This window comes from Aedes albopictus, chromosome 2 (assembly GCF_035046485.1).
Source record: "Aedes albopictus strain Foshan chromosome 2, AalbF5, whole genome shotgun sequence".
Classification (NCBI taxonomy): Eukaryota; Metazoa; Arthropoda; class Insecta; order Diptera; family Culicidae; genus Aedes; species Aedes albopictus.
In genome coordinates, this window is record NC_085137.1 from 155,397,658 (window position 1) to 155,413,005 (window position 15,348).

Consider the following 15,348-nt stretch of genomic DNA (forward strand, 5'->3'; position numbering starts at 1 on the left):
TCAATCGCGGTTTCTGGACCAACCTGAGTCTACTAGATATTATGATAAACCATTGAGACATTAAGGGTCATCCAAATTGTCCTGGAGGAAAGGTCTCGACAATAAAAGTAGTTATTCTCACAATGAACTGTAACAACACATATAACTGCGGCATACCAAAGTGAGGTATCACACCATGACAAGGTATGGTCATTTATCCTGGTATTGAGAAAAGCTTATTCTGGTATTGTGTAGGCACTGAGTCGCCAACAAAAAATACCTCAACGAGTTATTGGTTTGGTATTCAGTATTGACAGCTCGAGGTCTTAGGGCCGATTTCTTCACCCTGGCTTAAGCGTTAAACCTGGTTTAACCATATGAGAAAGCCTGGCCTACCGGTTAAGCCGAGGTGAAGAAATCGCCCCTTATTCAATTATGGAAAAAAAACATTATATTAATAGAATAATCGCCGGTCATTGTTAAGGTTAACGTAGTATGCTTAGACTTATTAAGACCTCATTCAGGTTGTAGGTATTGGGTCTTACATACTTGAGTTAGGCATCCAACTACTATTTTCTCCTGCTCGTGTAATCCATACAACTGCAATCTGTAACCCCCCTGGTATTTCATGAGTCATTCCAAGATTCTTTTGAGATATTCCAGACCAATCCAAGGTTGCAACCATTCATTTGCAAAGATTTACATTCATTTGCTTTTACCTCAGTTCAGAAGCATGCAATCGAAAAACAATGTATGGATGAATTTACCCTTGTAGTTTTATCTGAAAGTTTGCCGAATAACATTGGGGTCGCACACGCATCCCAAACTCGTGAGCGAGCTGTGAAGGCAACTTTCCACAGCGTGAATGAAATTTACATTCACCGCGTGGAGAGTTGCCTTCACAGCTCGCTGACGACTTTGGTATACGTTTGCGACCCCAATGTTATTCGGCAAACTTTCAGATAAAACTACAAGGTTAAATTCATCCATATATTGTTTTTCGATAGCATGCTTCTGAACTGAGATAATAGCAAATGAAAGTAAATCTTTGCAAATGAATGGTCGCAACCTTGGACCAATCAAACTACTCCAGAGGCCGTTGCTTCAGGTCTACACTTGTGGTTATAGCTTTTGCCGCTACGTTAAATAATGTTACATAATCGTCTGTATTTACCAAAGTAGTTCAAGGAACAATAAACGTTGTTGTATATTTTTGGGATATAAGAGCAAGGTGGGGCAAAAGTTCGACCTTAGTTGAAAATTCATGTTTATCCAAAAAATCGAAGCATATGAAAATAAATGAATACCGTGTGGTGATTTTACCAGCCATGAGCTAAAATTTTGCTGAACAAAGCTACGCCAAATGTCTTTTCAATTTTGAGTTACAACACTTTTTATATGTGTGCGTTTTATTCGAAATCTTGCCCCACCATTGGGGCAAAAGTTCGAATCTGGTGTTTGTGGAATTTCGCTAACCGTAGCACACTATTTTGACACTTTGGTAATAGGAATACTCGAAGCCCATTAATATTTAATGTTGGAACTGGAATGCACTTTAAAGTTTGATCTGGCTTTTACCCAAATCAGGGTTAAATTTACCACACCAAAAATTAGTAGTTTTCCGTTAAATTTAGATAAAACAACTTTTTTTTAAATTTTGATCAGATTTTCTCACCAATTCCATCATTTTTAGGGATAATATGTACATTTTGTAGAATTTTAGGTTTTTACCTAAAGTTGCCGCATGACTCGAACTCTTGCCCCACAATTCGAACTTTTGCCCCAGTATGTGTAAAATATGATTTCCAAATCTTTTTTGCAAAAAGTTATACATGCTACAGCATCTTCAAAATATACCTTGTTACGCCCCAAAATAAAAGACCGAATTCGATTTCATTACAATTCCAATCCATGCGTTGGAAGGACCATCGCATGTTACAATTTTTTGATCAAAAACCAATATTTTGTCATAACTTTTCGAAATATTGACCAATTTTCATAATTTTTTAGACTTTCACTCCTCTTATTTAAAAAGGCTTCGAACAACTTTGACATCCAAAAGAAATAATTTAAGTTGTGCTCAAAAACTTTAAAAGAAACTCTTGCCCCACTCGAACTTTTGCCCCACTTTACTCTATGGGTAATCCATACTGTTATGGAGCTTATTGTGGAAACGACCGACGGAATGGCAGAGTTATCCCTCTATGGTTGGCTTTTCGGTCCGGATAAATTATAAGCGGGGTGATACTATTTCATCCGACGTTTCGACCCTTGGTTTGGGTCTTCTTCGCTTAGTTGATAAATACAACCACTGTAACATGAGGTGATTTCGTTTCAAATAGTAACGTTACACAACCAAATAGGATCCATGAACCTCTTAACTCTCAAGGGTCTCTCCATGATAGTTTAATCTAATAGCTGATCTAATGATGTCCATTTAACATTTAGAACTCAATAACAGTTTAGATGATCTAGGATATCCCTACTGACCTGATCACGTAAATGATATCTCCATTACCACCCAATAGGATTGTTTGCAGCCAACATCAATTGGGTTCCCCCATTGACAATGCATTTGGGCTCCCCAAACATTGGGTCAAGATGCGGGAATCGAAAACGTGACGTCATCGCATCCTGGTGGATCTGATACTGTCAATTGAACTTTCCAAAGACTTACTGGGCATGATTGAATACGAATCGTAGCTTTGCATATTGAAACAAGTTACTGTTGCACCCGCAGACTTTGGGATCTAAATTAATGAACAATTTGAATGACCAAGGATAAACCGAATGACCTTATACTGTCTATTGATCTTTAAGAAGACTCACTTGACATGATAGAATACAAATCGTAGCTTTTTTAACGAAAGAGCTTACCATTACACCCGTAGACTTTAGGATCTAAACTCATGAACAATTTGGATGACCTATGATGTACCGACTGATCTGATACTGTTTACTGAACTTTCAGAAGACTGCATGGACATGATAGGTTACCAAACGTAGCTTTGAATTATGAAAGAACTTGCCGTTACACCCGTAGACTTTAGGATTTAAACTCAATAACAGTTTGGTTGACCTAGGATATCCAGAAAAAGTATTGTGCATCATATTATATCCTTTTAACTACAGAAATTCGTAGAATTTGCCGGAGACTTCATCTCTCCAAAATCAGGGTGCTGAGATGTTCAGCTTGTTTAGTATTACATATGTTTATCTACCTTTATACCTTGTTGGCTACAAAGTAACTTTACTCCAACGCCGAGCGTATAGTAGAGAACCATCTTCGTCGGTCTTGGGCGATGTTCCTCCTGTTTCCTCGAACGTGTAGGGATCGTAGACCTTCTTCAACCGCGTGCAGCCAGCGAGTTCGCGGCCTCTCACGAAGTCGCCTACCTCTACCGGGTTCTCTGCTGAATATTATTTTCGCTATTCTTTCTTCCGACATTCGCACTTCGTGCCCAGCCCACTGAAGTCTGCCGTACAACTCGTGATTCATGCGTCTGCGCCTCACTCTATTTTATTGTTTCCCACCGAGAATTGTCCGCAGCACTTTGCGCACAAAAACTCCAAAAGCTTTTCGGTCTACCTCCCTTAACGTCCACGCTTCGTGACCGTAGAGGGCAACCGGAAGAATCAGCGTCCTATACAGAGCGACTTTTGTTTGGGTTTGCAAGTTACGGGACCTAAGCTGACTACGCAATCCGTAAAAGGCCGTATTCGCAGCTGCAATACCCGAGCAGAAGAAAATAACAAGAGAATAACATATCATGGTATTTATCTTAAATACTTCCATACCTTGATATGCTCTTCATTAGGTGGTAATAAGAGGCAAAATAACAAAAACGAATACCAAAATTTTGTATAAATAACACCTAGAAAATAATAAGTCTTGTTATTTCAATAATGAATGCATACCAAAAATTTCAAGTACCGTCGATGGGGGTGACAATGGGTCTGGGGGGTAAGATTGGGTCAATACAGAGAAACATAAAATTTGAAATAGCTCATCAACTATCGTTAATTTATATTTAAAACTTTATATTATTTCAAAGAGGAGATGTTTTTACACGTCATGATGCAGTATAAGATGTTTTGCAATAATCGTTTTTTGTTAAATTTGTGGCTAAACTTATATGACGAAACTACTTGTAAATCACTCTGAAAAAATTTCTCCTTCGTTATGTTGAACACAAGTACCTAACCATATATTTTCTTATAAGTGAATAGCTGTAGGTATTACCTGGTTGATGTAATGAAAAAAGCGGGCTGTCATTGCTCTTTTTTATTTAAAAACTCAATATTTTCGACCCTATGTATAAATATTAAGAATGGGGGTGAGATTGGGTCAAGCAAGTTATCGAGTGCACATAACTTTAACTAAAAACTCAACTTGTTATCCAGTCCCCATTTGCCGTTAGAGTGGTGCCATGTTCACCGTATCTTCATAAAAGCACGCTTTCTTTCAAAAATATGTCGAGAAGTGTCAAACGAGTGTGTTAATACGTTTAGTGCCTAAAATCATTTATAACAACACACCCATTTATAACAACCCCCATGTCCAAACGACAGCTCCTCTAATCATCAGCTAATCTTTAGTGTACTGCAATATCGTAAGCTCACAAAACAGACTTAACATAATATTTGAACGACCCTCTATCTTGAGATGGAGTGATTTGTTTTAGCAATACAGAGACCAATAACACCGTTCAACAGTGGTTCACGCTATGGGATGAAATTAAAAGTAACAGGGGTTTGGGACCCCAGAAGTGTCATAGTGAAGGAATTTTTGAAAAATAATGGACCGCGGCCCCACAGTTCAAAACCGAAATTTGTATGGGGAACTAGGGGTGTTCATTTCTGTAGGACAATCCTTAACCAGCCGGGACTTTGTGGCTTCAAATGGCTCGTTCTCCGAAACTAGGCCACCAAATTACAATCGGTTTGAAGCATCATCAAGGGGAAGAGTATATCTAAAGAATGATATGGTGGGGATCCCCCCTGACCCTCCCCCTTTTTGCTGCGGGCGGATCTAAGTGTGACATGATACATAATTTTCGCACATCATAATAATTTCGACTGGAAACAGTGTTTTTGAATCGCTGTTAGTGACAAATCATTATATAAATGTTGTTCCGGACCTGATGAGGCCATTTGGTTGGCACGGGTTATCCGGTGGCCACGGAACAGGTTCTGGGGACCACAGGGTCTCAGGCGGAAATGGCCAATTTTTTATTTCAAAAGAACACCATCATGCGACAACTCAAAATTTGCAAAATTCCGTGTGTAATCCAATAGAACCAAAAATTATAGATTTACCCAATGCTGGACACCCGGTGGCCATGGAACAGGTTCAGGGGACCCCAGGGTATCTGGCAGAAATGGTCAATTTTCGATGATAAAAGAACCCCATCATGCGACACCTCAAAATTTGCATAATTCCGTGTGTAATCCAGTAGAACCAAAAATTATAGTTTAACCCAATGCTGGGCCCCCGGTGGACACGGAACAAGTTCTGGGGACCACAGGGTCTCCGACAGAAATGGCCAATTTTTGATTCCAAAATAACCCCATCATGCGACACCTCAAAATTTGCACAATTCCGTGTGTAGTCTAGAAGAACCAAAAATTTTAGTTTTACCCAACGCTGGGCACCCGGAGGCCACGGAACAGGTTCAGGGGACCCCAGGGTATCTGGCAGAAATGGTCAATTTTCGATGATGAAAGAACCCCATCATGCGACACCTCAAAATTTGCATAATTCCGTGTGTAATCCAATAGAACCAAAAATTATAGATTTACCCAATGCTGGACACCCGGTGGCCATGAAACAGGTTCAGGGGACCCCAGGGTATCTGGCAGAAATGGTCAATTTTTGATGATAAAAGAACCCCATCATGCGACACCTCAAAATTTGCATAATTCCGTGTGTAATCCAGTAGAACCAAAAATTATAGTTTTACCCAATGCTGGGCACCCGGTGGACACGGAACAAGTTCTGGGGACCACAGGGTCTCCGACAGAAATGGCCAATTTTTGATTCCAAAATAACCCCATCATGCGACACCTCAAAATTTGCACAATTCCGTGTGTAGTCTAGTAGAACCAAAAATTTTAGTTTTACCCAACGCTGGGCACCCGGAGGCCACGGAACAGGTTCAGGGGACCCCAGGGTATCTGGCAGAAATGGTCAATTTTCGATGATGAAAGAACCCCATCATGCGACACCTCAAAATTTGCATAATTCCGTGTGTAATCCAATAGAACCAAAAATTATAGATTTACCCAATGCTGGACACCCGGTGGCCATGAAACAGGTTCAGGGGACCCCAGGGTATCTGGCAGAAATGGTCAATTTTCGATGATAAAAGAACCCCATCATGCGACACCTCAAAATTTGCATAATTCCGTGTGTAATCCAGTAGAACCAAAAATTATAGTTTTACCCAATGCTGGGCACCCGGTGGACACGGAACAAGTTCTGGGGACCACAGGGTCTCCGACAGAAATGGCCAATTTTTGATTCCAAAATAACCCCATCATGCGACACCTCAAAATTTGCACAATTCCGTGTGTAGTCTAGTAGAACCAGAAATTATAGTTTTACCCAACGCTGGGCACCCGGAGGCCACGGAACAGGTTCAGGGGACCCCAGGGTAACTGGCAGAAATGGTCAATTTTCGATGATGAAAGAACCCCATCATGCGACACCTCAAAATTTGCACAATTCCGTGTGTAATCCAATAGAACCAAAAATTATAGATTTACCCAATGCTGGACACCCGGTGGCCACGGAACAGGTTCAGGGGACCCCAGGGTATCTGGCAGAAATGGTCAATTTTCGATGATAAAAGAACCCCGTCATGCGACACCTCAAAATTTGCATAATTCCGTGTGTAATCCAGTAGAACCAAAAATTATTGTTCTACCCAATGCTGGGCACCCGGTGGCCACGGAACAGGTTCAGGGGACCACAGGGTATCTGACAGAAATGGTCAATTTTCGATGGTGAAAGAGCCCCATCATGCGACACCTCAAAATTTGCACAATTCCGTGTGTAATCCAATAGAACCAAAAACTATAGTTTTACCCAATGCTGGGCACCCGGTGGACACGGAACAAGTTCTGGGGACCACAGGGTCTCCGACAGAAATGGCCAATTTTTGATTCCAAAAGAATCCCATCATGCGACACCTCAAAATTTGCACAATTCCGTGTGTAGTCTAGTAAAACCAGAAATTATAGTTTTACCCAACGCTGGGCACCCGGAGGCCACGGAACTCCACAGGATCTCTGGCAGAAATGTCTTGTCCCTTGTGATTAAGGGTTAAAACAAGCTTATCAACTTTCCACTTTAATTTAGTTGTCTCTCAACCGATTCTTCTTTTTTCAAGTATGCAATTTAAATAGTATCTGGGATTGTAAGTATAATGAAATTGAATTCTACCTTATATTTTTAAGATCTATTTTCAGAAAATACTGTATCTTCCTATAAATATTTTAAAATCAGTATGCCTTCAAGAAAAGCATCTCCCGGATACATCATAGTATATGAACAGTCTTCTTGAATTTATCCTCAAGGTGTATTCGCTTCTTTTAAGTTTTTAAAAAACATAAAATAAATTCTCAAAATACCGTATCTTCATATATATATATATATATATATATATATATATATATATATATATATATATATATATATATATATATATATATATATATATATATATATATATATATATATATATATATATATATATATATATATATATATATATGTAGTTCCGGTACTTAAAACCAACAAACCCACCCAGACTTTCGGAATACGCGACTGAAACGAATATTGAACTACAGTTCAATTTGTTTATTCTTGCCAGCTCTAATCAGCGTGGCAGACTCTCAAACACTAAACTCGATATAATTCAATGCATGATCAGCTGTGTGTCCATATTATTCATAACTAGAGATGTTCACTTATTTTTCATTCTCACATTCGGCCGTCCTGACCTCCATCGGGCTCTGATGGTGAATTTCTTCCTGGTCTTATTTTTCACTGGTACAATGGTGATTTCTACCACAGACGATTCTCGACGAGGTCTACAGCTATCAGTCGGAGTGACACAATACCTCATACTTCTGGTTGCCTTCCACACAGCTCGTAAATCATCCACAAATTCAAAATAACGTTGTTCCAGATAATTCAGATACTGCTTGTTTTCCAAAAAATGTTCCTGAGTATACCCTCGTTGAGGGTTAACACTCAGAGATACGGATTTCACATGTCGATTTGAATAGCTCGTTTGCTCCGGCTCGTTTGTATCACCATTTGCATCTTCGTTTTCAGAACAATATGATATTGCTTTGTTTCCACTTGCCACAGCTACCTCATGATTGTGCTGCACTGATTGAAACTGCTCATCCACATCGAAGAATTTTGCTTTTAGTCTCAAATTTTCACATTTTAGTTCCCATAATTCATTACTCATTACATTAAGTTCGTACACTAATCGAGATATTTCTTCATTCGTGCACACTAAATTGGCAGCCAGATAACCACAAATATCCGTTTCATGATGTACAGCATACGCTCCCCATGGAGAGCTAGGGTAAATTTCCCTCCAATTAATTTGCACATCCATTTCACTGCACTGCTTGCTTCTTAATTTCAACAATTAACGCGTCTTCAATCACGCATCCAGGGACCGTTGGTTCCCGGACGAGCCCCCAAAATGTAGTTCCGGTACTTAAAACCAACAAACCCACCCAGACTTTCGGAATACGCGACTGAAACGAATATTGAACTACAGTTCAATTTGTTTATTCTTGCCAGCTCTAATCAGCGTGGCAGACTCTCAAACACTAAACTCGATATAATTCAATGCATGATCAGCTGTGTGTCCATATTATTCATAACTAGAGATGTTCACTTATTTTTCATTCTCACATATATATATATATATCTTCAAAAGTTGGAATTTATATACGAGAAGTTCATTGGAACGTCACCACAAACACCAAACACGCCAAACGGAATCCTCTCTAAAATGTATTCAAGATCTAAATATTCATTCTAAGCTTTAAAGTTTCATGTAACAAAACTCTGATTTTCTGTGAGAAAATCTACGGAAGATCAAGTGTGTAAGTGTTTGCATTGTCCACTTAGAATCCGTACGCGCTGCATATTTTCTAGTGACACGCTTAGTTTACTCATAAACTATTCCTCTTTTAATGGTGAAAATTTCACCGGTTTTCGTACAACGAATCAAAAGATATACCAGAATGAAAATAAGACGAACAAAAAAATCTAGCACAAACGCCTTGAAAATTCAACATTTTCAAGCGCGACTATAGCAAAAAGCTTAAATATCGCCAAAACTATCATTTGTTACGCGCTCAAATGTTATTGATCATGACATGAGAAGATGTCCCCTGCCGATTGGAGTTGAGTGTATGCATATTGCGTTTTACGAGATTTTTTCAAAAATAATTAAAAATTCAAATTTTGTTGTGGATTGAACGAATGATCTCCGAGTGTTAGAAATCGAGCTGAGAGTTTTTTAAGGCAGGCTCTATTCAACTAGAATATATAAATTAGTATTTGAAAGATTAGTGGCAAAAACATATGAAAAATTTGTCGATTTGACATGGAATGACCCACATTTTATTTGGATGAATACAAAATGTATCAAGTATCGTAAAACTTTAGTATGGTAAAACATGTATTTTCAACGCAATATGGTATATCAAGATAAGCACTTCAGGTTTGAAATATTTTTGGGAGAAAAGGTATTATTTATTAGTCATTTTAGAAATTTGTAAAACTTAAATCTTCTCTGAGCAGCATTACCATTTTTTAAATATTTCTATGTGTTGTATTATAGATTTACTCAGGAAAGAATGAAAACTATTTCATACTTGTCATAACAAAATCTTGTACAATTTTTATACCATCAAAAACTGTTAGCAGAATGTTTATGTTATATTTACTATTTATTGATTCCTTTTAAATTCTCAATTATTCAAATACAAATATTCAAACAAATTTCAGGTTGGTACCAAGGAGAAAACAGATTAATGGAATTTGCTGTGCCTCGGATTTGGCATTCACCTTCAAATCATCAAACCGACTGTTATTTTTGTGTTGTGAATTTGGCTAGTGGTCAAAAAAAGTCAACTTACCCTGATATCCCTTCATCACGTGCGCCAATTCCACATTCCGCTGAACGCCCCATACCTCAACGTACCTGTGAAACGGCTGTTAGTACCACTACAATATCGACAGTTAGTGGAAGTTCTGTCCCAAGTAGTGAGTCTTTACAACTTCAAGGAGGAGTGCTCAATATTCCACATTATCCGAATCAAACGGAAATAAATGATTTGATTCGTGACCTTGCACTCCCTAAAAACAAAAGCGAATTATTGTTATCTAGGCTGAAGCAATGGAGTTTGCTGGATGAATCCGTCAGAATAACATCCCAGAGAACTCGCGATGAAGAGTTTTCCTCCTATTACACCAGCGAAGATGGAATTTGCTTTTGTAGAGATATCGAGGGTGGGTATTTCTATCTATTCGGATGACAACAGCATCAAAACGAAGAAAACTGTATCTCTTTTTTTGCAGGTCTATTTTCTGAAATCGGCATTCCATTGATTGTAAGAGACTGGCGGCTCTTTATTGATGGCTCTTCAAAAAGTTTGAAGGTTGTGCTACTGCACAACCGCGTAAAAAGCGAGCAGTACCCATCTCTACCCATTGCACACTCCATTCTCCTGAAAGAAAGTTATGCCACAACAAAATTGTTATTCAACAAAATTCAGTATGAAAAATTTGGTTGGGAGGTAATAGGCGACTTTAAAATGATTGGTTTCCTAATTGGATTACAAGGAGGGTATACTAAATTCCCTTGTTTCCTGTGCCTGTGGGACAGCAGAGACACAGAGAACCACTATAAAATTAAAAATTGGGAAATCAGAGCCCAATACAAAATCGGCGAAAAAAATGTTAAAAACGATCCAGTAGTGAACATGGAAAAAATTTTAATGCCACCTCTTCATATAAAACTTGGTTTGATTAAGCAATTCGTGAAAGCATTGAATAAGGATTCGGAATCATTTAAGTTTATAACAAAACTGTTTCCGAAACTTTCCGAGGCAAAAATAACTGCCGGTGTTTTTACAGGACCACAAGTAAAAAAACTTATAAAATCGGAATCGTTTCCGAAATTATTGAATGAGAAAGAAAAGGCAGCCTGGAAAAGCTTTCGAGATATAGTTCAAGGATTTTTAGGGAATAATCGTGATCCAAGATATGAGGCCATAGTACATGAACTGATGAAAAATTTTGAAACCATGGGGTGTCGAATGTCACTAAAGGTGCACATTCTTCATTCTCATTTGGATAAATTTAAAGAAAATATGGGTGTATACTCAGAGGAACAAGGCGAACGTTTTCATCAAGATATAAAACATATGGAGCAACGATATCAGTGCCAAGCAACATCGAAAATGATGGGTGATTATGTGTGGAGTCTCATGCGAGACACAACAACGGAGTATACGCGTCAACCTATTTCGAAATTGCATTTTTAAGTATATTATAGTATGTTATTTTTCAAATAAAAATGTGTGCAAAATGTGTATATTCGAAATATATTTCCTAAAATGTCTCATTCGCATCCAAATAGCTACATTACTGGGAAGAAATCACTTAAGATATATATATATATATATATATATATATATATTATATATAGCCAAGGGCTGAAAATCTCGATAATAAAGAAAAAAATATATATATATATATATATATATATATATTTATACAGGGGGTAGACAAAATGTTTGAGATAGGCAAATTTTATTCGTCTCAAAAAATTTTCAATGAGCTATAACTTTTTGGTTATTATGGTTCATCAAAAATTCTCAAATTTTCACTGCGATTTGTCCCAGCTAAACTATAATTTGTACAAAATTGGGCTTTGCCGGCTAACCCTACATTAAGTTAGAGCAATTTCAGCAAAATGCTTCTTTTCTGAGAGCTATTTTTAAAAGTGTTATATCTCAGGGTATAGTTAACGTAATTTAACGAAACTTTGAACATTCATTATTAATATCTTGATCTTTGAAAAACATTTGACTCAACTGAATTTTTTACACAAGAAGGAAAGTTAAAGCGATTGAAATATTTTTTTCAATATATACAACCAAAGCAAAATTTTTGACATCGTATGAAAATTTATGAAAGTGATTTTTGTTTACTTGAAAAGCCTCCAATACATCTTAATATAAATATATTTGAAACGTAAGTAACAAAACGGCCATCCATAATATAGAAAAGGTAATGCAAATATGTCAAAATCGTATAATGTTTAGAAATTCTCACTTGAAAATTAAATCCGCTTTAACTTTCTTTCTTATAAAAAAAATTCAGATAAGTCAAATGTTTTTCAAAGACCAATAAATTAGTAATGAATGTTCAAAATTTCGTTAAATTACGTTAACTGTACCTTGAGATATAACACTTTTAAAAACAGCTCTCAGAAAAGAAGCATTTTGCTGAAATTGCTCTTACTCAATGTAGGGTTAACCAACAAAACCCAAACCTGTACAAATTATAGTTTACTAGCTGGACAAATTGCAGTGAAAATTTGAGAATTTTTGATAAACTACGCAAAAAGTTACAGTTCATTGAACATTATTTGAGACAAAAAAATTTTGCCTATCCCAAACATTTTGTCTACCCCCTGTATATACACATATATATATATATATATATATATATATATATATATATATATATATATATATATATATATATATATATATATATATATATATATATATATATATATATATATATATATATATATATATATATATATATATATATATATATATATATATATATTTATTTGGACACCGTCTAAGATATTCCTATCAAACAGTGAATATTGCTTCTTATTCTATTCTTAAATATAGTTTTGCTAATACTAAAATCATACATATAATAATCACAATTAAATAAGGCCGGAACAAATATCATTTTCTTCTTTTGTCACTTTGCTGTTTGACTCGTCAAGGGGGGGACAATAATAAATAAATGGATTTTGTGAGAAAATACCCGAACAATTAGGCAAAATCACAAAACTCATCGGATTTGTTAAGGAATTTTGTGAGTAGCCCAGATTTCGTAAAAAAAAATTTCATTTTCGTTAAAATTTTATTTGCCCCCCCCTCAAAAATGTGAAATCTGGTCAAAATTTTGCGAGGGGGGGGGGGGGTGACATTAGAAGAAATGGAAATTTGTTCCAGCCTAATCGACAACATTCTACAAACGGGTTAAAAAAGCTCCTATGGCCGTCATTTGGTAATCTTAAAAAATCATGCTCTCTCAATGTCCTGGATGGAGCATGAATGTTCAGCATTGCCAATAGAGGACTACATTCTATATTTCCTTGCAGCAAATCAAAAATAAATAATATACGTAACATTTCACTTCTTTCGCTCAAAGTTTCTAGATTGATCAGCCTACATCTGTTTGCATAAGGCGGTAAGCCAATGGAATCATTCCAGGTAGAGATCGCATCGCATATCTAATGAATCTTCTTTGGACACTTTCGAGTATAATTTGTCTAGGAGCCCAAATTTGAATGGCATATTCCAATATACTTCTAACTAGGGATATATATATATATTTATATATATATATATATATATATATATATATATATATATATATATATATATATATATATATATATATATATATATATATATATATATATATATATATATATATATTTATTTATTTATTTATTTATCTAGATCTCTATAGGAATAAGGAAGTTAAAGGAGAATTGTTAAAAAAATTTTTACGAACAATCTTGGATCTTTAAAGAAACTATGATGAAATTCCTGTAAACATCAATGAAAAAACATAGAATAGAGGTATCATGAAATACTTTTTTGGTATAACCGGTAGAAGCAATGCGTGAATGGTTCTCTGGAATAATATCGAATGTTTCATCTCGGAAGAACTTTAGAATAAAATAGAGAAGTTCCATGCAAAAAATCGACAACTGTTACAGGATTCCATGAACTAAAGAAACCCTAAAGGGGGATATCTGGATGAATTTATGAAAGATATTCTGGAGTTTCTAATCAAGTAGTTTTTGAAGGGCCTTTCAATGTAATGAAGAGAAACTCTGGCGTTTAGTGTAATGTGATTGGTTTCAATTACTGTTTTCAGAAAAATGATACTGTCGCTAATCGCCTGGCGACCCAAGCCCCCGGTTTGTTTCCCGGACTTTGTGCACTTCTCGGTGATTGCAAAGGCAGCGAAGAAAGACCTTCGAATCCAGGCAGAGTTCATGGTCGAACAACCAACGAAAATATAATATTTGTGAGGTTCATTGTAAAAATACGGTATTGTGTGATAAACCTTTTTTCAGGAAACAAAAAATTTAAAACCATCTGCACACATTTCCCACATTTTCAGAATATCAGACTAATATTCATATGAACTTCCGAGCTTTATGAAGAATTAATTAAAATGCGGTAGTTTATTGGATTTGTTTACCTTAGATCAAAAATAAAGATTTTTATGATACGGTAAAGAGTGCATATGAGTTAGTTTTGAGAAACACATTTTTTACGATTGATTTGAACTTACGGAATTACGTGAATTTGTTTCATGAAAATTCGAAGTTTTGATCATAAATATAGATTATAAAAATATTTTGAATAAGCTTGTGTAGTTTGTTAATTATCATACGAATATTGCGAATTTGTTTCATAAAACAGATAGATTTTGATAATATTTTGTTTTGAGGTTGGTCTTCTTAGGAATTCCTCATAGAAAACCAGATTTTGTAAATTTGTTTGGAATTTCTGAATAGCAATTCATGAAGCTTAAGGTAACATGCTGTGCCATTGAACTTTAATACAAATCAATGATTTTTATGCTTGTTTCTAATAGTTTGCCTCGCATTTTTGAAATAGTAAAAAAAACGGTTAATTCGGCATTCACGTTGCTGAAAAAGTATCATCATACCAAGTTAGCATATAGAATGGTACTCCAACCCAATATTTGCAACAGGTTTGTAAGAACAATATGTTTTGCTTTCTTGTACTCGTAGATGAGGTTCATACGTTAGCATACCACAAAATTTAACGGGATTTTTAGCAGAGACTGAAATGTATCAGAAAGACGAGAAAACATTTTCCATGGTAATTTTTGTTCAAATTGCAAGCCAGTAACGTCTCCTACTGAATTACCTAAACCTCTTTTTACGTCCATCATTGGCTGATTGATAAAAAATCTGTCGCTAATAGAATAGGCAAACTCAAAACTTATACATTTCTTTGACA

The 15,348-nt window shown here is 36.2% G+C and overlaps 1 protein-coding gene across 1 annotated transcript; it reads left to right on the forward strand.

Moving 5' to 3' along the window:
* The first annotated feature begins 8,934 nt into the window (after positions 1-8,934).
* On the forward strand, positions 8,935-11,654 carry LOC134287768 (uncharacterized). Its single transcript, XM_062850629.1, has 2 exons — positions 8,935-10,531; positions 10,601-11,654. Exons 1-2 carry the CDS (start codon positions 10,054-10,056, stop codon positions 11,566-11,568), a joined length of 1,446 nt encoding a protein of 481 aa, XP_062706613.1. The 5' UTR covers positions 8,935-10,053; the 3' UTR covers positions 11,569-11,654.
* Positions 11,655-15,348: the final 3,694 nt, after the last annotated feature.

What these genes read in the sequence shown, in the direction of transcription:
- LOC134287768 (XM_062850629.1), top strand. Translation starts at nt 10,054, where the DNA reads ATGGAATTTGCTGTGCCTCGGATTTGGCATTCACCTTCAAATCATCAA. An exon ending in CTTTTGTAGAGATATCGAGG is followed by an intron (nt 10,532 to 10,600) that starts GTGGGTATTTCT and finishes CTTTTTTTGCAG; the next exon opens with GTCTATTTTCTGAAATCGGC.